Raw genomic sequence first — 23,203 nt, forward strand, 5'->3', positions numbered from 1 at the left:
AATCCATTTCATTTGACTTTCAACACAGATGCTGTACTGGAGACATTTTCTATAACACTTGTCAGATATAGAAAAAGCAATTTAATAAACACTGTGATCAAATATTGATGTAATTCTATTCTTCTTTGGAGCCACAGCACCTGAAGGCCATCATTGCTAAAGAAGAGTCTATATTTTCTCCTTCATTCTGATTCATTAAGCCACCTTTATTGTCCTTTGCAAAGTTGTTTTGATACTCGTTAGTAAAGCTATCAATTTCTTTTAAAGGTGAATCACTTTTATTAAATAGAGGACATGTGCTGTTTGATAACACTATCTGTTAAGAACACATATCAGTTTGTGTTCTGTCATGTCCTACAGAGTTTACAATTCTCATTTGTGTACACGCAATAAATGTTCATATATGGTCTCTTAACACAACTCAAAACCTGCAACACAGCTTCAGCTCAATAAAATGTCCTAAACCCCACTTTAACATGTTTATGGTGCTGTATTAGAAAGTGTGTTGTCTCAGAGCAGTGATTCAGCAAACAGTCTCATTTAGTCAGAGCCAGCTACAAGAAGGCTATCCTCACTTCTAACCTCCAGAAAAGCAGCATAGTGACAATCAAAATATAGATTTTATGTGTGGGCTTCATGCATTTTCACACAACTCTTGCAACCGACAGTTAAGAGCAACTGAAGAATTTTAAGAAAACATTTAAACTAAATGCAATAATATGATTTATTTTAAACAACTAAACATTTACTGCAGAGTGCACTTCATTATTTTTCTCTCTCGCACTGATATATAGGCACAAATGAAATTGTTCAATTCTGAATATCTCCACTCCACAATATCGGTTTTGATATATGTTGTTACTCAATTCGTGTTTGTTTCCTTTGGCCTCATTGTTTTACTAGTGATATATCAATGAAGGAAGCAATTTTAAGAGGTTGGGTGAAAGTGCACTATAGCAAATCTGAGCTCCGTCACTGTTCACATCTGATCTGTTGATTTTCATGTTACTTCTGAACATCACATAACTTTCTTCTTGGAAACTACATTATCGTGTGGCACAGTCAATGAAAAAAAGTGTTATTTTAATTTAAAGCCTAAGCCTTAAGACATGCAGTGCTGCAAATAAGAAATACATAAGCCCTCTTTTCCTTGGTGTGCACAGCAGTACGATTACCAGCCAATCCTCAGAGGCTGTGATTAGTTCTGTTGAACTAGATTTGGGAAGTTCAGGTTTTGAAGGAACTGGCTTTCCATGTACACATGACTGTATTTCATCCTGTTTTGGAGAGCAATTTTTGATGCTTCTCTTGATGTAACCCTTGAAGATTCTTTTTGACTTTAGCAGCAGTCTTGATCAAAACCATTTGCTGCAGAGTATTTATGCAGCTTTCTCTACTTCAGTTTCACAGTGTGTATCAGTTAAATCTATACCTGTCATTTTTCGTTAGTGTTGGCTTTACGTTTAGAAACTGCTGGAACTATCTCTGCTGACTTCATAAAATAAACTAGTGGTCTGGGGTAATTTGTACTCCAATCTCATTTTAACTAGCTTGTTCTCAGACTGACTCAGTATCTTTTTCCGTGTCTTTTTTGGGAGCATTTCTGTGTCCAAATAAAAAATGTTAAAATCCCCCTTCACATTCAGTGTGAAATTTGACATTTTTATGAAATCAATAGTATTCCCCAAAACACCACAAATGTTAGATTGTACCCTACATCTTGTTTAAGATGCTGTCAGTAGAACACTTTTTTCCTTGTATTAATATTAATATTAATAATAATAGTAAATATTTATTTGTATTGTGGGAGCATGGAAAGACCTCATTGTGCAAAGCATTCTACAAATATTTTAGACACCATCCCTTCCCCCAAATTTACAATGTAACTAAAACAAAACTCTAAAAGTGAGCATAGCAATCAAAGATGAGGGCAGAGCACAGGATGAATGTGGATAACAAAAAAACCCCAAATATGTTTACATAGGCTAGCTATGGCATTAGTTGATGGTTCTGAATCCTGTGAAACATTTTGGGGATAAATATGAGCAGTCTCCTATATCAAAGTGGAACTGTTTGAATGTTCTTTCTTCAGTATAATTCTAACTTTCTGGACTGGCTTCACTTTAGTTTACTTTTATACATTCTGTTGAAATATATTCTGTATATTTATGAAGATTTTCTTGACTGAATTGTTGAGAAGTGGCATTTAATTAAAAATTTGCCACATACATGGTTGTCAAGTTGATCATCTGAAAGAGCGGCATGGAACAATGTCAGAATAACTTGCTACAGTAGTGTTTATATACTCCTTATATTCAATATTTGTATCCAGATAAGTTCATATATGGCTCATAAGTGTTATTGTTAAAGGGAGAATCAGATTTTAGCCCCTAAATTTACCTGATGTAAAAAAGTACATTAATGATTGCACTTAAGCTTTGTCTAGTTAAGAAATTATAATAGAAACAGTCTTTTTTTTTTAATGTACCCATGCAGTAGCTGCAACTCAAACATGAAACATTGCCGCATTCTGCTTGTTCAAGAGAACTTGAACGTGAAATTGACTAGTCATTTTTTATTGTCCAAACTGAGTGAAATGCAAAAAGTAGACCACACAAATGGTGACTGTAACGGAGCCTTGCACTGCTCGTGCCACAAATCAGCCAGAGACCGCTTAGAGTGCAAGCACCAGTGCCCTTTTATTCGCAGTATCACTTCCCAGCACCCTGGGGAGGGGCAGCTAGCTTCCTCAGCCAGCAGGGAGCAGGAGCTCCAGGCCAGGCCAGGCCAGGCTAGGCTCCGCTCCGCCAGCTTCTTCCCTGCCAGCTTTATATAGCCCCTTTGCTGATAAGGCCTGCAGGTGTTTCCTGTCAAGCCCTTAGGCTGGCCACACCCAGTCAGCGCCAGTTAATTCCCCTTAATTGGAGCAAGGCTAACAGGGGCCTGGCTTAGGCCCTCCTGGCCAGCACCATTCCAGTGACTCTTCAGGTTTTCCCAGTGCAAATCTGCTACACAGAGGTGTAAGAGCAAGTACTATTTTCTCCCTCCTCACTCCTTCTGACTCTAATTTCTTAAAAATAATGTAAAAATAAATAAATAACATTTTCTGTAACAGTATAAAAGAAATCTAACGAATTACAACACTATGAAAGTGATTGAACAATCCATAATTTGCTAACACGTTGAAAGAAATTCACTGATTGGTGGTTTGTGTCCTGGCTGTATTGTCCTAATATCTTTTTATTCTTCAGTTCTGGAATTTTTTCAACAGATTTCATAGTTCAGAAACTGTTGGAAACATGGTGCTTTCTTGACTAAAGGAATTATCCTTATTTTAGCTATAAAAATTGAACTTCCTGCTATACTATTCTGAGGCATGGTCTACACTACGGGTTTAGGTCGACTTTAGCAGCGTTAAACCGAATTAAGCCTGGACACGTCCACACAACGAAGCCCTTTCTTTCGACTTAAAGGGTCCTTTAAACCGGTTTCTTTACACCACCTCTGACGAGGGGATTAGCGATAAAACCGGTCTTTGCGGGTCGGAATTGGGGTAGTGTGGACGGAATTCGATGTTATTGGCCTCCGGGAGCTATCCCACAGTGCTTCATTGTGACCGCTCTGGACAGCACTCTCAACTCAGATGCACTGACCAGGTAGACAGGAAAAGACCCACGAAGGTTTGAATTTCATTTCCTGTTTGCCCAGCGTGGAGAGCACAGGTGACCCCGCAGAGCTCATCAGCACAGGTAACCGTGATGGAGTCCTCCCAGGATCGCAAAAGAGCTCCAGCATGGACCGAACGGGAGGTACGAGATCTGCTCGCCATATGGGGAGATGAAGCAGTGATAGCTGAACTCCGTAGCAGTAAAAGAAATGGAAAAGTATTAGAAAAGATCTCCAAGGCCATGAAGGACCGAGGCCATAACAGGGACACACAGCAGTGCCGCGTGAAAATTAAGGAGCTACGGCAAGCTTACCAAAAAGCCAGAGAAGCAAACGGAAGGTCCGGGGCAGAGCCGCAAACTTGCCGCTACTACGCGGAGCTGCATGCGATCCTAGGGGGTGCAGCCACCACTACCCCAACCGTGTGCTATGACTCTCTCACTGGAGAAACACACAGGGAAGACGGTTCGGGGAACGAGGAAGATGACGATGGAGGTACTGTAGGTAGCTCACAGCAGCAAGGAAGCGGAGAAACCGGTTTCCCCAACAGCCAGGATATGTTTGTCACCCTGGACCTGGAACCAGTAACCCCCGAACTCACCCAAGACCCTCAGGGCACACAGGAGACCTCTGGTGAGTGTAACTTTGTAACTATTTGTAAACATTACAAAAAAAAAGCAAGCGTGTTTAATGATTAATTTGCCCTGGCAATCGCGGCCAGTACATCTACTGGAAAAGTCTGTTAACGTGTATGGGGATGGAGCGGAAATCCTCCAGGGACATCTCCAGAAAGCTCTCCTGGTTGAAATGGGGTGATTTTATTAAGGGGACATTCAGAGGCGCCCGTTCCTGCTCTTCTGACCAGAAATGTTCCCCGCTGTTAACCACGCGGTGGGGGGAGGGGTGAAGTGATTATCCCAAAGAATCGTGTGTGTGTGTGTGGGGGGTGGTTTACTTGTGTTTGTGCCGCATGTTAACCGGGAAACCGCAGCCCCCTCCTTTTACATTGAAACCCCATTTTAAATGGACAACCCAATTCATCCTTGATATGGGAAATGCGCTGCTGTTTGCAACCTTTCCCGCATGTTAAGAAGGTTAAAAAAGCCAAAACACTGTGGCCTACGATGGCTGCCTGCAAGCCGAAATATGCGACCTTGTAATGAAAGAGTGTACCCATTGTTCTCTAAAATGTGTCTTTTTTAACCACCTCTCCCTTCTCCTCCGCCAGCTGCAAATGTTTCTCCTTCGCAGAGGCTCGTGAACATTAGAAAGAGAAAACGTAGGACGAGGGACGAGATGTTCACGGAGCTGCAGATGTCCGCCCAGGCTGATAGAGCACAGCAGAATGCGTGGAGGCAGTCAATGTCGGAGATGAGAAAAGCCCAATATGAACGAGAGGAGAGGTGGCGGGCTGAATCGCGGGAAGAACAGAGCAAGTGGCGGGCTGAAGACGATAGGTGGCGTCAGCTTGCAGACAGACGGCAAGAGGCAATGTTCCGTCTGCTGGAGCATCAAACTGATATGCTCGAGCGTATGGTTGAGTTGCAGGAAAGGCAGCAGGAGCAGAGACAGCCGCTACAGCCCCTGTGTAACCAACAGTCCTCCTCCCCAAGTTCCATAGCCTCCTCACCAAGACGCCCAAGAACACGGTGGGGGGGCCTCCGTCCACCCAGTCACTCCACCCCAGATGATCGCCCAAGCATCAGAAGGCTGGCCTTCAATAAGAGTTAAAGTTTTAAAATGCAGTGTGTCCTTTTCCATCCCTCCTCCCCCACCCATCCCAGGCTACCTTGGCAATTATCCCCCTACCTCTGTAAGGAACTAATAAAGAATGCATGAATGTGAAAAAACAATGACATTATTGCCTCTGCAAGCGGGAGGGGAGGGTGGGGTGGGGTGGTTGGTTTACAGGGAAGTAGAGTGAACCGGGTCGGGGGGGGGGGGGTTTGGAGGGCTCATCAAGGAGAAACAAACAGAAGTTTCACACAGTAGCCTGGCCAGTCACAAAACTCGTTTTCAAAGCTTCTCTGATGCGCACCGCGCCCTGCTGTGCTCCTCTAACCGCCCTGGTGTCTGGCTGCACGTAATCAGCGGCCAGGCGAGTTGCCTCAACCTCCCACCCCGCCATAAAGGTCTTCCCCTTACTCTCACAGATATTGTGGAGCGCACAGCAAGCAGCAATAACAATGGGGATATTCTTTTCGCTGAGGTCTGAGCGAGTCAGTAAGCTGCGCCAGCGCGCTTTTAAACATCCAAATGCACATTCCACCACCATTCGGCACTTGCTCAGCCTGTAGTTGAACAGGTCCTGACTCCTGTCCAGGCTGCCTGTGTACGGCTTCATGAGCCATGGCATTAAGGGGTAGGCTGGGTCCCCAAGGATCACGATAGGCATTTCAACATCCCCAATGGTCACTTTCTGGTCCGGGAAGAAAGTCCCTTCCTCCAGCTTTCGAAACAGAGCAGAGTTCCTGAAGACGCGAGCATCATGTACCTTTCCCGGCCATCCCACGTTGATGTTGGTGAAACGTCCCTTGTGATCCACCAGGGCTTGCAGCAGCATTGAAAAGTACCCCTTGCGGTTTACGTAGAAGGTGGCTTGGTGCTCCGGTGACAAGATAAGGATATGGGTTCCGTCTATGGCCCCACCACAGTTTGGGAATCCCATTTCAGCAAAACCATCCACTATTGACTGCACGTTGCCCAGAGTCACTACCCTTGCTATCACCAGGTCTTTCATTGCCCTGGCAAATTGGATCACAGCAGCCCCCACCGTAGATTTGCCCACTCCAAATTGATTCCCGACTGACCGGTAGCTGTCTGGCGTTGCAAGCTTCCACAGGGCTATCGCCACTCGCTTCTCAACTGTGAGGGCTGCTCTCATCTTGGTATCCTGGCATTTCAGGGCAGGGGAAAGCAAGTCACAAAGTTCCATGAAAGTGCCCTTACGCATGCGAAAGTTTCGCAGCCACTGGGAATCGTCCCATACCTGCAGCACGATGCGGTCCCACCAGTCTGTGCTTGTTTCCCGGGCCCAGAATCGGCGTTCCACGGCATCAACCTGCCCCAGTGACACCATGATTTCCACATTGCTGGGGCCTGTGCCTTGTGAGAGGTCTATGTCCATGTCAATTTCCTCATCACTCTCGTCGCCGCGCTGCAATCGCCTCCTCGCCTGGTCCGGGTTTCCCCTTGGCATGTCCTGGCTCTGCATATACTCCAGGACAATGCGCGTGGTGTTCATAGTGCTCATAATTGCCGCGGTGATCTGAGCGGGCTCCATGATCCCAGTGCTAGCTATGGCGCCTGGTCAGAAAAAAGGCGCGAAAGTAGTATCTGATGGACCAGGAGAAGGAGGGAGGGCGGGAGTGACGACATGGCATACAGGTACAGGAACAGGGAGAAACACAAACAACTGTCACACAGAATGGTCCCCCCAAAGATTAAACTGGAAACCCTGGGCTTAGCAGGCCATTGATTTCACGGAGGAAGGGGAAGCAAATGAATACAGAACAAATCTATTTTTTACATCTTAAGGTGGCAGCCGACGGTGCAGCATGAGTGATAGCCTCTCCAGTATGATGATGACGGATACCAGTCATAAAATACCATCATCTGCAAAAAGGCAAGGGGCTGCTGCTGTGTAGCAATGCAGCCCCACGTCTGCCAGCCCCACGTCCGCCAGCACCCAGCATCGCCCTCGGCCTCTTCTGGGTGCTTAGCAGACAATACTGGGCAATTGGCAGAAAATAGTATATTACGACTGGTAACCATCATCATCAAAACAGTAGCATGTCTGCCCAGGTGGCCATGATTGACAGCCATACCAGTATGACGACGATGGGTACCAATCATAATATACCATCGCCTGCAAGGGGCTGGTGCAATGCAGCCCTACGGCTGCCAGCCCCACGACTATCACTCATGCTACACCGTCTACCGCCAAAAGGCAGTTAGCAGCTGCTGCTGTGTAGCAATGCAGTCCCACGTCTGCCGGCACCCAGAGGACATATGGTGACGGTGAGCTCAGCTGAGCTGAGCGGGCTCCATGCTTGCCGTGGTATGTTGTCTGCACAGGTAACCCAGGTAAAAAGGCGCGAATCTATTGTCTGCCGTTGCTGTGACGAGGGGGGAGGGGCCTGACGACATGTACCCAGAACTGCCCGCGACACTGTTTTGCATCATCCGGGCATTGGGATCTCAACCCAGAATTCAAAGAAAAGGCGCGAACCGCTTCTCGGCTCTCTGAGCTGTGGCGCAAACGTAGTATCTGACGGACTAGGGGAAGGAGGGAGGGCGGGCCGAGTGACGACATGGCGTACAGGTACAGGGAATTAAAATCAAGAACGGTGGCTGTGCATCAGGGAGAGACACAAACAACTGTCACACAGAATGGTCCCCCCCCAAAGATTAAACTGAAAACCCTGGGTTTAGCAGGCCGTTGATTTGACGGAGGGAGGGGGAAGCAAATGAATACAGAGCAAATCTATTTTTTACATCTTAAGACGACGGTGCAGCGTGACTGATAGCCCTCGGCATCTTTCTGGGTGCTTGGCAGCAAATACGGGCCGGTGTATGACGATGGTCTTCAGGCCTATTGCACAATTGGCTGCTCAGGAAAGACTCTGCTAACGTGCGGTGACCCGACTTGTAATAGGACGGCTAACAGTCGTAATACACCATTTACTGCCAAAAGGCAAGCCCCACGGCTGCCAGCACCCAGATCGCCGATGAAGGCTACCAGTCTACTGCACCGTCTACCGCCAAAAGGCAGTTAGCAGCTGCTGCTGTGTAGCAATGCAGTCCCACGTCTGCCGGCACCCAGAGGACATATGGTGACGGTGAGCTCAGCTGAGCGGGCTCCATGTTGTCTGCACAGGTAACCCAGGTAACCCAGGTAAAGAGGCGCGAATCTATTGTCTGCCGTTGCTGTGACGGGGGAGGGAGGGGCCTGACGACATGTACCCAGAACCGCCCGCGACACTGTTTTGCATCATCCGGGCATTGGGATCTCAACCCAGAATTCAAAGGGGCGGCGGAGACTGCGGGAACTGTGGGATAGCTGTGGGATAGCTACCCATAGTGCAATGCTCCGGAAGTCGACGCTAGCCTTGTACTGTGGACACGGTCCGCCGACTAGAGCACCTAGAGCATTTTATTGTGTGGACACACACAATCGGCTGTATACAACCGATTTCAATAAAACCGGCTTCTATAAATTCGAACTAATTTCATAGTGTAGACGTACCCTAAGAATTACTTCCAAGTGGATTCATTAACTCATTTGCTCTGAACATTCAAAATTTTCAGAGCAATTCTAAACCAAACATTACCACTAGATATTCTACTCTGTTAACTTATAACATGTTTCCAGAGTGGAAATTTTTAATCATCCTGCATAATTTATCTTTGTCATATAACTAGAAAGGCATACAAGGCCAGGTATCAGGTTTCTAAATGGTCCATTTTCAGTTTATAATTCACTTTGTAAAGTAAACTTTACAGTTGTAAGAACATTGTGTCAATGCAATAAGTAGTTCTCCTGCACCAAAAATAATGAACAATTTTTTTTTATTCTGGTTTCAACCCCACTTAGAAATTTTGCAATACCGTCTGCTAGATGTACAGCGTCAGGGTGACGATGTATGTATGTTTGAACAGTGTGACTACAGCTTAACTAGCTTCTGATTTAGAAGCTGTTTTTTAGCCTCATACATATCTCTCAAGAATGCATAAGTGGAAGATATGTATAACCATAAGAAGGCATATTTGGTTATGGCAGTTCAGTACTGTAGTATTCCTTATGAAAGCTATGGCAAATCTTCACAATTTTCAACATAAGTTTCATGTGGATTTTTCTGCTAATGTGGTCTCCCTGCAAGGTATATCTTCATAAGTGTTTGTAAGGAGAAATGTATTTTTAGGGGGTTTTTGACCAACAGATTTATCAGATGAACTATAAAATATGCTGTGTATTCAATGCATTGTATTTTTTGTTGGTCTGTTGTGGATTGATATGCCATCCTAAGCAGGAAGACTGTATAAATAGTATATATTAGAATTTAAAATGCAGCCCTGAAATATCAATTAATTTATTAAAATAACATATCTGTACTCTACTTTGGTAAGAGTAGATAATTACCTATTTTTAGCTCCTTAGATCCAACAGTGGCACCAAATCAATTTCTGGCAGTGTATCTTAAGAGAAAAACCCAAGACACACTATTAATTTAATATAATTCAATAAGAGACCCATATTCTCTTCTCTCTCCATGATAATCAAGATTTATAGATTTGGTTGGCAGGTGTTTTAAAATGCAAAACCTTTTAACATCAAATTCCCTAGTACTCACTGATCAAGGTTTCTCTTGAAGTCAGTGAGTAAAAAAAGATTTATCAGGATCACATTATAGGTGTTATCCAAAAGAGGATTCTAAAAACAAGCCTAGCAATGTTGTCTAGTTGATAGGCTTTCACCATTCTTGATAATGAAACATGCAAGCATGTATTGGACAGCATCAAAAAAGGGGATGGTGTCCTTCCTCTGAGGTTGTCAATTAATTGCAGCTCCGTGGGTAGTAGGAGAACTGAAACCTCTGGCGCAGCTCTGGAGGTGGAGGGGGGCTGCAGCAGCTGCCACTTGCAACTTCCTGGACAGTGGAGGGGCTGGAGCCCCTAACCTCTGAGCCCCATGCCCCGAGTGGGGGCGGAAGCCTCGTGCCACACTCCGAGAGGGGCTGGAGCCCCCAGCCCTGACCCTATATTTGAAAATATAGTAAACCCCCAAAATATTTAAATAAGTGGTATTCAAATATTGTTTAACAGTGTGATTAAAACGGTGATTAATCACAAGTATTTTTTTAAAATTGTTTGACAGCCCAACCTTCCACTGTTGGAACTAGCCATTGACTGAGGCACCAAGCAGCCTAAATGAACCAGTAGTCTAATTTGGGTTGTCAGTTTCTGTTGTAAATAAGTATGATTCAGATTCCCTTGGTGTATTTTAGCACAACAATAGAATAGGTGTGATATGCTACTATTTTATTGCTCTTGAGAATTAATGAGAATCTTATATATTCAGGATTCTACCCTTTTGCTACCTGGACTATCAAACATCTCAACATGATGTTCACTTGTATCAAACTTATTTATTTAAAATCACTTCATAATGCTAAAAAAGCTAAAGCAAAGCAGCACCTCTCCCATCCACAGATACACAGAAATTAATGCTAGAATAGCTCCCACAACAACGCCAAACCACACTCACCTCAACCTGTCTCAAATACTTCCTCATGCTAGATGGACTGCAGCATACCTGACAGTGAAGAGTTTCAGTCCAGTTTGGATCATGAAGTGGTATCAATTCCAAAACCAGGGCAACCTGCCAGCATACACTGAGTGTGTTCAAAATCTAGCATCTCTACTGATTTCAGCTCAAGGAGCAGCCTATGGAGATAGAGGTGATCTCTCAAATTGGCAGGTCCCAGGATGTTAGAGCTTTATATTTCAAAAACAATGCTCTAAACGGTACCTGCTGTTACAGATAACTGCTGTAGATTCTTGAGCATTTGCTTCTGTTGAGATAAAAGGACGACTATTTATAAGTGGGTAGTCCCATGGTGCATGAAACAGCAGTTTATTTCCTGTTGGCTGGAAGCCAGCAGAAGGAGATGTGAGAAAAGTAGGAGAGGCAGTGACCCCTGGTAGCTGGGAGAATGAACTGCAGAGACACCTTTATTCAGTCACAGTTGTCTGTGTAGGATTCCAACATGATTGTGCGGTTATGGAATTGGGAGTACCAATGGTCATTTTGTGATTATCACCTCCATTGTACACCTCGATTTGAAGACTATGGAAAAAGAAGCCTACACACAATATGGCAAATGATCTATTTTTTATTGTAGGCAGTAAACAGATAATCTATTTAATATCATCTGCATTCCAGAATTAGAAATAACTCCTGCTTTTCCTTTGTCTGTTCCACTGATACAGATGCAAATGTATCTCCTTGCTTCTTTTGGTAAGAATAATGATGTCCTTATCTTTGTCATAGAAGACACTTTGGGAGGTATTCCAGCCTTTCCAATTCCAGCAATTTTAGTAAATTTCTTGCAGAATATGTTTAATCACTCAGTATTTAGCCCTTCTTATCATATGTGCAGTAGATAATGTTCATAACAGCCTCTGGGACAACTAAATATGTTCTCAGTGCATATTACAGATTTTGGGATTGTTTCTACAGTTCTTAAAGTTGCAGGGAGCTTTAATGACTTTAAAAAATAAATAAATTCCTGGTCCAGGCTATATTTTCAGAATAACTGATTTCTCTCTCTCTCTCTCTCTCTCCCTTTTTTTTTTTTTTTTTTTTTTAAAGAAAGCCAAGGAAGCTCAAAAGCAAGATAATATATATTTTTCAGGCACATATAGTAAGGGTTGGTTAACACAAGGCTACCAACCTTGCAATTATAGAGTGTTTCCTAGGTGCTAGGAACCCTAACCCACCTAGACAGGCTATAATACTAATGTAAGTAAACACTTGGGCATTGACTTTGGGCATTGACTTCATTATCGAAGTGCTGTTATAAATCCTGCTCCTCCAGTACAGCTAGCATTGAGTAACAGATACACACTTTGGCTTTATTTTATTTTATGTATTTCTATTATCACTTTTGATTTGCTTAGTCTTCCATAACAACTAATATACAGAACATGCTTGAAAATTTTTTGCTATAAAAGTAAAGTTATTAATTTTAACCTCATAATTTTTAACCATGTGGCCTTGTTATACACAGAAAATTTATGTAAGGCACCTATGAAGCTTTATAATGTGGTCCACTTAAGTACTCGTAAATGTTAATATTATGTGACAAATAAAGTGTTTGTCATAATAGTCCCTTTATATATATCAGTGGTGCTCAACATATTTACCATTGTAGGCCACATATGCAGCTCTCTGTGCTATGTGGGCCGTATCCACACAATGTATATGCTAGCTGTATGGCCCTGAGGATGTCACATGGACCACAGCTGCGTGCTGATTGGCCCATGGGTTGAGAACCACTAATATATATTTGTATATATCTATATAGATAATATGAGAGAGAGAGAGTTTGAACATCTTAATTTTTCAATTTTTTTGTCTTGATTGTCCAACTATCTCTAATGATAGATCACATTATGATTGCTTAGGTTATTAATTATCTCATAAGGTTAGATTGTTGGGAATATACTTTCATTTGTATGTAAGGGGCTATATATAGTCGTCCCACCCAAAGAGGAAGTACAGAAAGGCTTGTGACTCAGAGGCACCCTTCTGAGTCACAGCCCTTCTGGAGTTCCTTTTTTGCCCAAGGGCAAGGAATATGAAGGTCTGCCAGCTGATAAATAATTGGGCATAGAGTCTTGGCTTTGTATACTCTCCTTCGACTTGCTCATGAAGGGGGAGTGGCAACCACATGGAAACTCTCCTGTTCTTCCCTTCCCTTCCCTCTCCCTTCACCCCGCCCCCCCCCCCCCCAGTACAAGTATGGTCTTCATTGCTACATAGGAACAATCAACAATCTAGGTCATAATGAATGTTTCTCATGTCAACAATTTAAATAATCCATTTTATTCATGCAAAAATAAATGTTTATGTATTTTTAATTCACCAGCTAACTTTCCCAAAGATAGGAAAAGGCACTAGTCCTCAAGAAGGCCAACAACAACAACAAAATGAATTTCCTAGACTGATATTTTAGAGAGGCTGTATAATGAGCCAAAAAAAAAAGTATTAGAAAAATAAAGATCAGGAAATAATCAGATCACAATACCTTCAAAACTCTGTTTAATTTTCCCCGAAAACTTTCCAGAAAAAAAAGTTCCCTGCAAATCAATGTGGCATATGACATTTCTGAAAAATGGGTTTCTTTTGGAGGAGGTGATGGAAGTTGAAAATATTGCTGATAATTGTGAGCTGTTTTCAGCCTTAACTATGGAGCAGTTACTATCCACCCATAGTATTATCTACAGATTTCAGACATGTAACTCAGAGCAAATACTGATCAACACATTTTTCATTTTTCATGATAATACCTATGAATAAGTACAGCATGGAATTAATTAGAGTAATTTGACTAAGCTGTAACCGAAAGGGCAGCAGCTGGGTGCTTGAAAACAGATGGTATTACTGATCTGAATAGATTCGATCTTGACTAATTTTCAAAGCTAAGCAACACCGGGCGTGGTTATTGCAGTACTTTGTGTGGGTGATCATAAGCATATGTAGGCCCAAATTCACTCCTGGTGTTAGCAGGTGCAATAAGTTTCAAGTTCATGGAGTAATGCTCATTCTATCTCTTATAATGCCTATCACTGTGGTAACTGAATTTGTCCTTTAGTGTTGTTGGCTTCTCTGTATTAGCAACTGTAATGACTGTATATACAGGCATATATGTAGTATTGGGTTACATTCCTCCTTCTGTTATCTCTCTATGGGCTTCAGCAAAATGGAAAGTGAAAAAAAAAATATTAGCCAGCAACTATGTAGACATTGACTTTGGTACTGTTGTAAATTAAGCAAAATAGAGCCTTGTCAATAATTCTCAAGATAGCATTCCCCTATCTGGAAAAGGTAGCTCCATGGGCTGAAATCCTGCCCCCTCCCAATATCGAGGGTAGGACCAGGGCCGGCTCCAGGCACCAGCCGACCAAGCATGTGCTTGGGGCGGCACCTTGGGGCAGGGCGGCGCTCGATTTTTTATTTATTTATTTATTTATTTGGATTTGGCGGCGCGGTGCTCGGAGGGGGGGGGCTTCGGGCGGCGCTCGGAGGGAGGGCGGGGGCTTCGGGCGGTGCTCGGGGGGTGCAGGGCTTCAGGCGGCGTGGTGCTCGGGGGGGGCGGGGGCTTCGGGCGGCGCGGTGCTTGGGGGGGTGGGGCTTTGGGCGGCGTGGTGCTCGGGGGGGCGGGGCCGTGGCAGGTGGGGGCTGGCGTGGTGCGGCGCTTAGAGGGGGGGACGGGGGCTTTGGGCGGCGTGGCGCTTGGAGGGGGTGGGGCTTCAGGTAGCGTGGTGTTGGGGAGACAGGGATTTTGGTGACGCTCGCAGGGGGGGGGGTATGGCGGGGCGGTGCTCTTCTTTTTTGCCTGGGGCAGCAAAAAAGTTAGAGCCGGCCCTGGGTAGGACTTTTTGATGTAGCATGCATTCTGCAGTGAAACTGCCCTGTTTTGAGGGTGCAAGGAATTTTTATCTAAGGAAGGGAGGAACCAGATTTGAGGGAGTGGTAGTTCAGGGAGATTCTAATCTAGGGTTCAAAGCAAAGTTAAAGGGTAGAGTGACTTGTGGGTGAAAGATGTAACAGGTGAGGGTGAAGAGAAACAAAGGTTCTGAACTGGGAGGAGGACGGGTTGGATTGGGAGGCTTGAGTATAGGGGGAATGTAGTCAGTTAGTGAGTGAGGATATGAGTGAATTGGCAGTGGGGGCATGTGGTATAGTAGAGCTAGGTTGGCAGGGAAGAGGTTGGGACTAGGAGAGAACAATGAAAGGATCAGAGAGAGCTAGGCTCTGTTTTCTCCCAGTTTGCCTTTTCTGTAAAGCATCAAAATTTTTCATTCTGGGGGCACTTTTTCTTTACACTTCTCTCTGATGCCTCCAACCAATGTTTCTTTTTGAATATATAATCGATCTGCTGGGGTGGAGATTGCTACCTGCAGCCTCCCCAGTTATTTGGGGTACTTGCTGCTTCTGAATTTTGGTTTAGTTAAAAAGATAAAAAACATAGCCAGGAAAGTGTGTTGGATAATCCATATTGTATTTTCTGTCTGTCTTTCTCCTTATACATTTACCCCTTGCTATTTTATTTCTGAGGTGATTGAGATATGGCCGTTCCTTCTGTGCATGTCAGGATTTAGACCTTTGGGCTGGGCCTAAATCATCATTTGCCAACTTACATTAAATTTAAAAGACCTAAATAACAAAACTAAAGTAAACCATATTTTCATCCAACACTGTGATGAACATTCTTGGACAAGAGACCTGAATGAAACTTTGCTGGGCTTGGTTTGTGATACTATTAATGAATCAAACTCCACATTTCATTTTGCAGCTGTTGGAAGTGAACCAACCCCTGCTGGTTTGCTTGTATGTTTCAGATGTAGAAGCTGTAACTTCTAAATGGAACATGGCCCCTTCTTCCCCAGCAAGATGCTCTCTTCCTATCTATCCAGCCCCTTGATCCTAGAAACCTCTCCAAACTTAAAGATAAAATGGAAATTCCTGAGGTAATTGTTGGGGAAAAAACAAAGGATTGATGAAGTAAACAAGTTAGTTAGCTGGAGAGGATGTTTATATAGGGATCATGGTTAATACGGCATGAATATTCTTCTATTATGTTTATAGAACATATTAGGCCTCAATCTTAGGCCATGTTTGAGTGTGTTTGAGGGCTGTAGCAAATATTTTGCACACCTCTACCGTATGGTAATCAGATAATGTGGCGAGAGTACAATATAAGGGCACAGATAGACTCAACAGGCACTGAGTAGTTTCTTATCTACATATTTTCAGATGTTATCAGCCTTCACTAGTGTTTTCTGTCCCAGATTCATCTTTCTTTGGGGTTTTGTGGACTGAATACAGAATGCCCAATTATTCTGTAAATTAACTGACTTTTCACTTTTTAGTCTCTGGTGTGCAGAATTCCCAATATTCAAAAAGGAGAAAGAAAAAGGTTATGAGGTGGGGGAAGAGAGGAGAAAGAGTGTGAAATAATAGTTCATACCTTTCAGGGGAAATGTGTGTTGTTAATTTTTCTTTCTTTCTGCTAGTAAATGCAGTTTGGTTTATAGAAACAAACATAAAACAGACTGTGCAGTTTAAAAAGCCTCTGGGAACTTGGAGCTTTCTTAGTCTGATACGAGATGAGAATGTGTGATTTCCACTAACAATGCCTTGTTCTCTTCCTTTCATTCAATATAACTTTGTATGTGATGCAGACAGTCCAGCAGACTTTAAATAGCCATTAAATCACTGGACACTGCTACTGTCAGATACTGGTGGATAAATTGTTGTTGTTTGATTTTTTTAAATGTAATTATCAAGTAGCAAATAGGCAATGCATAGAGTGATAGATTCTGAGATAAGTTAGGATACTGAATTACATACTGGAGGCTTGGGAGATTTAAAAGTCATATAATGGCTGCTATTAACATATTTCCTACTTTGGTAATGCATAAAATTACTGTATTCTGGGGAAATTACTGTAAGGTCATATATATACAGCACAATTATCCTTTAATTTACCACGGAATGGTTTCATTCCATTGACTTTATATGAGGTACGCTGTACACTGCTGGAAGTAAGGATATGACTACACTAGAACTGGGCAAATAGCTAATTTTTCAGTTGGTGGAAGTTCTGAAAAATTGGGGGGAAAATCAGTTAATCTTGAACTTAATCTGAAATTGGACATTTTAATGCATAAAAAAAGGGGATTCAAACCTGGGTCTCGCACATTCCAGGGAAGGGCCCTAATCACTGGGCTAAAGGTTATAAAGGTATGAAAAGTGGCAGTAGCATCACCCTTCCTCCTCCTCCTCCTTGCTGTTTTATGAATGGCTGAAATTATTTGTCTTAAATTTGCAGATAGCTTTATGTCAGTCAAAACTACATTTTTCATCAAATAAACTATTCATCAGGAAAATGTCATGCAGTTCTAGTCTACCTAGAAAAAGCTGTGGCTGGTTTAGCCTACCTGAGCTAACTTGAATCCAACTAGTGAAGGTAACAATAGCAGTGAAAATAGCTCAGTGTGGGCTTCAAAGCAGGCTAATGAGGCGAGTATGTGCCCAGGGTCTATGCTATGTTTACACTACCCATGCTGATGCCTCACTTGGGTAAGCTAGCCTGTGCACGGCTTTTACTGTGTAGACATGACCTAAGGGTATGTCTACACTACGAAATTAGTTCGAATTTATAGAAGCCGGTTTTATAGAAATCTGTTGTATACAGCCGATTGTGTGTGTCCCCACATAAAATGCTCTAAGTGCTCTAGTCGGCAGACCACGTCCACAGTACTGAGGCTAGCGTCGACTTCCGGAGCATTGCACTATGGGTAGCTATCCCACAGCTATCCCACAGTTCCCGCAGTCTCCGCCGCCCATTGGAATTCTGGGTTGAGATCCCAATGCCCGGATGATGCAAAACAGTGTCGCGGGAGGTTCTGGGTACATGTCGTCAGGCCCCTCCCCCTCCGTCACAGCAACGGCAGACAATAGATTCGCGCCTTTTTACCTGGGTTACCTGTGCAGACAACATACCACGGCAAGCATGGAGCCCGCTCAGCTCAGCTGAGCTCACCGTCACCATATGTCCTCTGGGTGCCGGCAGACGTGGGACTGCATTGCTACACAGCAGCAGCTGCTAACTGCCTTTTGGCGGTAGACGGTGTAGCATGACTAATAGCCGTGGGGCTGGCAGCCGTAGGGCTGCATTGCACCAGCCCCTTGCCTTTTGGTAGAAGATGGTATATTACGACTGGTATCCGTCGTCGTCATACTGCAGTGGCTGTCAATCATGGGCACCTGGGCAGACATGCTACTGTCTCGATGATGATGGCTATCAGTCGTAGTATACTATTTTCTGCCAATTGCCCAGTATTGTCTGCTAAGCACCCAGAAGAGGCCGAGGGCGATCTGGGTGCTGGCAGACGTGGGGCTGGCAGACGTGGGGCTGCATTGTTACACAGCAGCAGCCCCTTGCCTTTTGGTAGAAGATGGTATATTACGACTGGTATCCATCGTCATCGTACTGCAGAGGCTATCAGTCATGCTGCACCGTCGGCTGCCAGCTTAAGATGTAAAAAATAGATTTGTTCTGTATTCATTTGCTTCCCCTCCCTCCGTGAAATCAACGGCCTGCTAAACCCAGGCTTTTCAGTTTAATCTTTGGGGGGACTATTCTGTGTGACAGTTGTTTGTGTTTCTCCCTGATGCACAGCCACCTTTCTTGATTTTAATTCCCTGTATCTGTACGCCATGTCGTCACTCGCCCTCCCGCCCTCCCTCCATCTCCTGGTCCGTCAGATACTAGTTTCGTGCCTTTTTTCAGACCAGGCGCCATAGCTAGCACTGGGATCATGGAGCCCGCTCAAATCACTGCGGCAATTATGAGCACTATGAACACCACGCGCATTGTCCTGGAGTATATGCAGAGCCAGGACATGCCAAGGCGAAACCCGGACCAGCCGAGGAGGCAATTGCAGCGCGGCGAAGAGAGTGATGAGGAAATTGACATGGACATAGACCTCTCACAAGGCACAGGCCCCAGCAATGTGGAAATCATTGTGTCACTGGGGCAGGTTCATGGCGTGGAACGCCGATTCTGGGCCCGGGAAACAAGCACAGACTGGTGGGACCGCATCGTGCTGCAGGTGTGGGACGATTCCCAGTGGCTGCGAAACTTTCGCATGCGTAAGGGCACTTTCATGGAACTTTGTGACTTGCTTTCCCCTCCCTGAAACGCCAGAATACCAAGATGAGTGCAGCCCTCACAGTTGAGAAATGAGTGGCGATAGCCCTGTGGAAGCTTGCAACGCCAGACAGCTACCGGTCAGTCGGGAATCAATTTGGAGTGGGCAAATCTACGGTGGGGGCTGCTGTGATCCAAGTTGCCAGGGCAATGAAAGACCTGGTGATATCAAGGGTAGTGACTCTGGGCAACGTGCAGGCAATAGTGGATGGTTTTGCTGAAATGGGATTCCCAAACTGTGGTGGGGCCATAGACGGAACCCATATCCCTATCTTGGCACCGGAGCACCAAGCCACCTTCTACGTAAACCGCAAGGGGTACTTTTCAATGCTGCTGCAAGCCCTGGTGGATCACAAGGGACGTTTCACCAACATCAACGTGGGATGGCCGGGAAAGGTACATGATGCTCGTGTCTTCAGGCACTCTGGTCTGTTTCGAAAGCTGGAGGAAGGGACTTTCTTCCCGGACCAGAAAGTAACCATTGGGGATGTTGAAATGCCTATCGTGATCCTTGGGGACCCAGCCTAACCCTTAATGCCATGGCTCATGAAGCCGTACACAGGCAGCCTGGACAGAAGTCAGGACCTGTTCAACTATAGGCTGAGCAAGTGCTGAATGGTGGTGGAATGTGCATTTGGACGTTTAAAAGCGCACTGGCGCAGCTTACTGACTCGCTCAGACCTCAGCGAAAAGAATATCCCCATTGTTATTGCTGCTTGCTGTGCGCTCCACAATATCTGTGAGAGTAAGGGGGAGACATTTATGGGGGGGTGGGAGGTTGAGGCAACTTTCCTGGCCGCTGATTACGTGCAGCCAGACACCAGGGCAGTTAGAGGAGCACAGCAGGGCGCGGTGTGCATCAGAGAAGCTTTGAAAATGAGTTTTGTGACTGGCCAGGCTACTGTGTGAAACTTCTGTTTGTTTCTCCTTGATGAACCCTCCACACCCCCCTGACCCGGTTCACTCTACTTCCCTGTAAACCAACCATCTCATCCTCCCCTCACCACTTCGAGCACCGCTTGCAGAGGCAATAAAGTCATTGTTTTTTCACATTCATGCATTCTTTATTAATTCCTCACACAAGTAGGGGGATAATTGCCAAGGTAGCCTGGGATGGGTGGGGGAGGAGGGATGGAAAAGGACACACTGCATTTTAAAACTTTAACTCTTATTGAAGGCCAGCCTTCTGATGCTTGGGCGATCATCTGGGGTGGAGTGACTGGGTGGCCGGAGGCCCCCCCACCGTGTTCTTGGGCGTCTCGGTGAGGAGGCTATGGAACTTGGGGAGGAGGGCTGTTGGTTAAACAGGGGCTGTAGCAGCGGTCTCTGCTCCTGCTGCCTTTCCTGCAGCTCAACCATACGCTCGAGCATATCAGTTTGATGCTCCAGCAGACGGAGCATTGACTCTTGCCGTCTGTCTGCAAGCTGACGCCACCTATCATCTTCAGCCCGCCACTTGCTCTTTTCATCCCGCCATTCAGCCCGCCACCTCTCCTCTCGTTCATATTGTGCTTTTCTCATGTCTGACATTGACTGCCTCCACACATTCTGCTGTGCTCTATCAGCGTGGGAGGACATCTGCAGCTCCGTGAACATATCGTCCCGCGTTTTCTCTTTCTAATGTTCACTAGCCTCTGCGAAGGAGAAACATTTGCAGCTGGTGGAGGAGAAGGGAGAGGTGGTTAAAAAAGACATATTTTAGAGAACAATGGGTACACTCTTTCATTACAAGGTCGCATTTTTCCTCTGCCTGGCGGTTTGGTATGAGAGATCACTCACGCAGTGCCCCAGGCAACATATTTCGGCTTGCAGGCAGCCATGGTAAGCCACAGTCTTTTGGCTTTTTTAACCTTCTTAACATGCGGGAAAGGTTTCAAACAGCAGCGCATTTCCCATATCAAGGATGAATTGGGTTGGCCATTTAAAATGGGTTTTCAATGTAAAAGGAGGGGCTGCGGTTTCTGGGTTAACATGCGGCACAAACCCAAGTAAACCACCCCCCCCCCACACACACACCTGATTTTTTGGGATGATCACTTCACCCCTCCCCCCACCGCATGGTTAACAGCGGGGAACATTTCTGTTCAGAAGAGCAGGAACGGGCACCTCTGAATGTCCCCTTAATAAAATCACCCCATTTCAACCAGGTGACCGTGAATGATATCACTCTCCTGAGGATAACAAAGAGAGATAAGGAATGGATATTGTCTGCATGCCATGCTTTGTTATGCAATGATTCCAGACTACGTGCTACTGGCCTGGTGTGGTAAAGTGTCCTACCATGGCGGACGGGATAAGGCAGCCCTCCCCAGAAACCTTTTGCAAAGGCTTTGGGAGTACATGAAGGAGAGCTTTCTGGAAATGTCCCTGGAGGATTTCCGCTCCATCCCCATACACGTTAACAGACTTTTCCAGTAGATGTACTGGCCGCGATTGCCAGGGCAAATTAATCATTAATCATTAAACACGCTTGCTTTTAAACCATGTGTGATATTTACAAAGGTACACTCACCAGAGGTCCTTTGTGTGCCCTCAGGGTCTGTGAGCACGCCTTGGGTGAGTTCGGGGGTTACTGGTTCCAGGTCCAGGGTGACAAACATATCCTGGCTGTTGGGGAAACCGGTTTCTCCGCTTCCTTGCTGCTGTGAGCTACCTACAGTACCTCCATCCTCATCTTCCTCGTTCCCCGAACCGTCTTCCCTGTGTGTTTCTCCATTGACGGAGTCATAGCACACGGTTGGGGTAGTGGTGGCTGCACCCCCTAGAATGGCATGCAGCTCCACGTAGAAGCAGCAAGTTTGCGGCTCTGCCCCGGACCTTCCATTTGGTTCTCTGGCTTTGTGGTAGGCTTGCCGTAGCTCCTTAATTTTCACGCAGCACTGCTTTGTGTCCCTGTTATGGCCCCAGTCCTTCATGGCCTTGGAGACCTTTTCTAATACTTTGCCATTTCTTTTACTGCTACGGAGTTCAGCTAGCACTGATTCATCTCCCCATATGGCGAGCAGATCCCGTACCTCCCGTTCTGTCCATGCTGGAGCTCTTTTGCGATCCTGGGACTCCATCACGGTTACCTGTGCTGATGAGCTCTGCGTGGTCACCTGTGCTCTCCACGCTGGGCAAACAGGAAATGAAATTCAAACGTTCGCGGGTCTTTTCCTGTCTACCTGGTCAGTGCATCTGAGTTGAGAGTGCTGTCCAGAGCGGTCACAATGAAGCACTGTGGGATAGCTCCCGGAGGCCAATAACGTCAAATTCCGTCCACACTACTCCAATTCCGACCCGCAAAGGCCGATTTTATCGCTAATCCCCTTGTCGAAGGTGGTGTAAAGAAACCAGTTTAAAGGGCCCTTTAAGTCGAAAGAAAGGGCTTCGTTGTGTGGACGTGTCCAGGCTTAATTCGATTTAACGCTGCTAAAGTCGACCTAAACCCGTAGTGTAGACCAGGCCTAAGAGGAGAATCAGGTCCAAAATTTGCATGTGAAGGAAGGAGCTCATTCCTTAAGATTGGAGAGAGCTGTTTTTGTCTTGCTTCTCCATGTCTAGTTATTCTCAGCAGAAATCAAAGTTTTATCAGCTGTTTTTGTGTGTGTGTGTGACTATTCTCAACACACACACACACACACACACACACACACACACACACACACTGACACTGAGGGAGTCTTTTCCTAGAGATTTAAGCTCAAAGTCACTGTTCCTAATATCTTATGAAGTTCCATTGAAGGACTGCTACCAAAGAAAGAGAAAAACAATGCAAAAATTCCTAAGGTTTGAAGGCAACTTCAGATGTGGAACATGAGATAGGATATACCTAGGATCTTTGGATGAGAGTAACCAGTAAGGGGGAGTTTAGAGCTGAAAATATTGCCCATTTAAATAAGTAAGCATAAACTAAGTGTAAATCATGATGACTACAATAAGAAAGGACAAGTAACTCAGTTTTACTTTCAGTTTTTAATCAAATGAGCTTTACTTTTTAAATTAGGGATTTTTAATGGATTATCATATTTTAAGTAATAGATTTATAGATT

The 23,203-nt window shown here is 44.9% G+C and overlaps 2 protein-coding genes across 2 annotated transcripts in view; both read left to right on the forward strand.

The window, feature by feature from the left end:
* Positions 1–23,203, forward strand: part of PCDH15 (protocadherin related 15) — a 1,392,890-nt gene that overhangs the window by 967,180 nt on the left and 402,507 nt on the right. The window lies entirely within an intron of this gene.
* LOC135972759 (uncharacterized) lies at positions 3,396–5,513 on the forward strand. Its single transcript, XM_065552025.1, has 2 exons — positions 3,396–4,299; positions 4,895–5,513. The coding sequence occupies exons 1-2, from the start codon at positions 3,759–3,761 to the stop codon at positions 5,395–5,397; spliced, it is 1,044 nt and encodes a 347-aa protein (XP_065408097.1). The 5' UTR covers positions 3,396–3,758; the 3' UTR covers positions 5,398–5,513.

This window comes from Chrysemys picta, chromosome 7, assembly GCF_011386835.1.
Source record: "Chrysemys picta bellii isolate R12L10 chromosome 7, ASM1138683v2, whole genome shotgun sequence".
Lineage (NCBI taxonomy): Eukaryota > Metazoa > Chordata > Testudines > Emydidae > Chrysemys > Chrysemys picta.

Coding starts and splice junctions, on each gene's coding strand:
- LOC135972759 (XM_065552025.1), top strand. CDS start 3,759: ATGGAGTCCTCCCAGGATCGCAAAAGAGCTCCAGCATGGACCGAACGG. Junction 4,300..4,894: donor GGGCACACAGGAGACCTCTG/GTGAGTGTAACT, acceptor CTCCTCCGCCAG/CTGCAAATGTTTCTCCTTCG.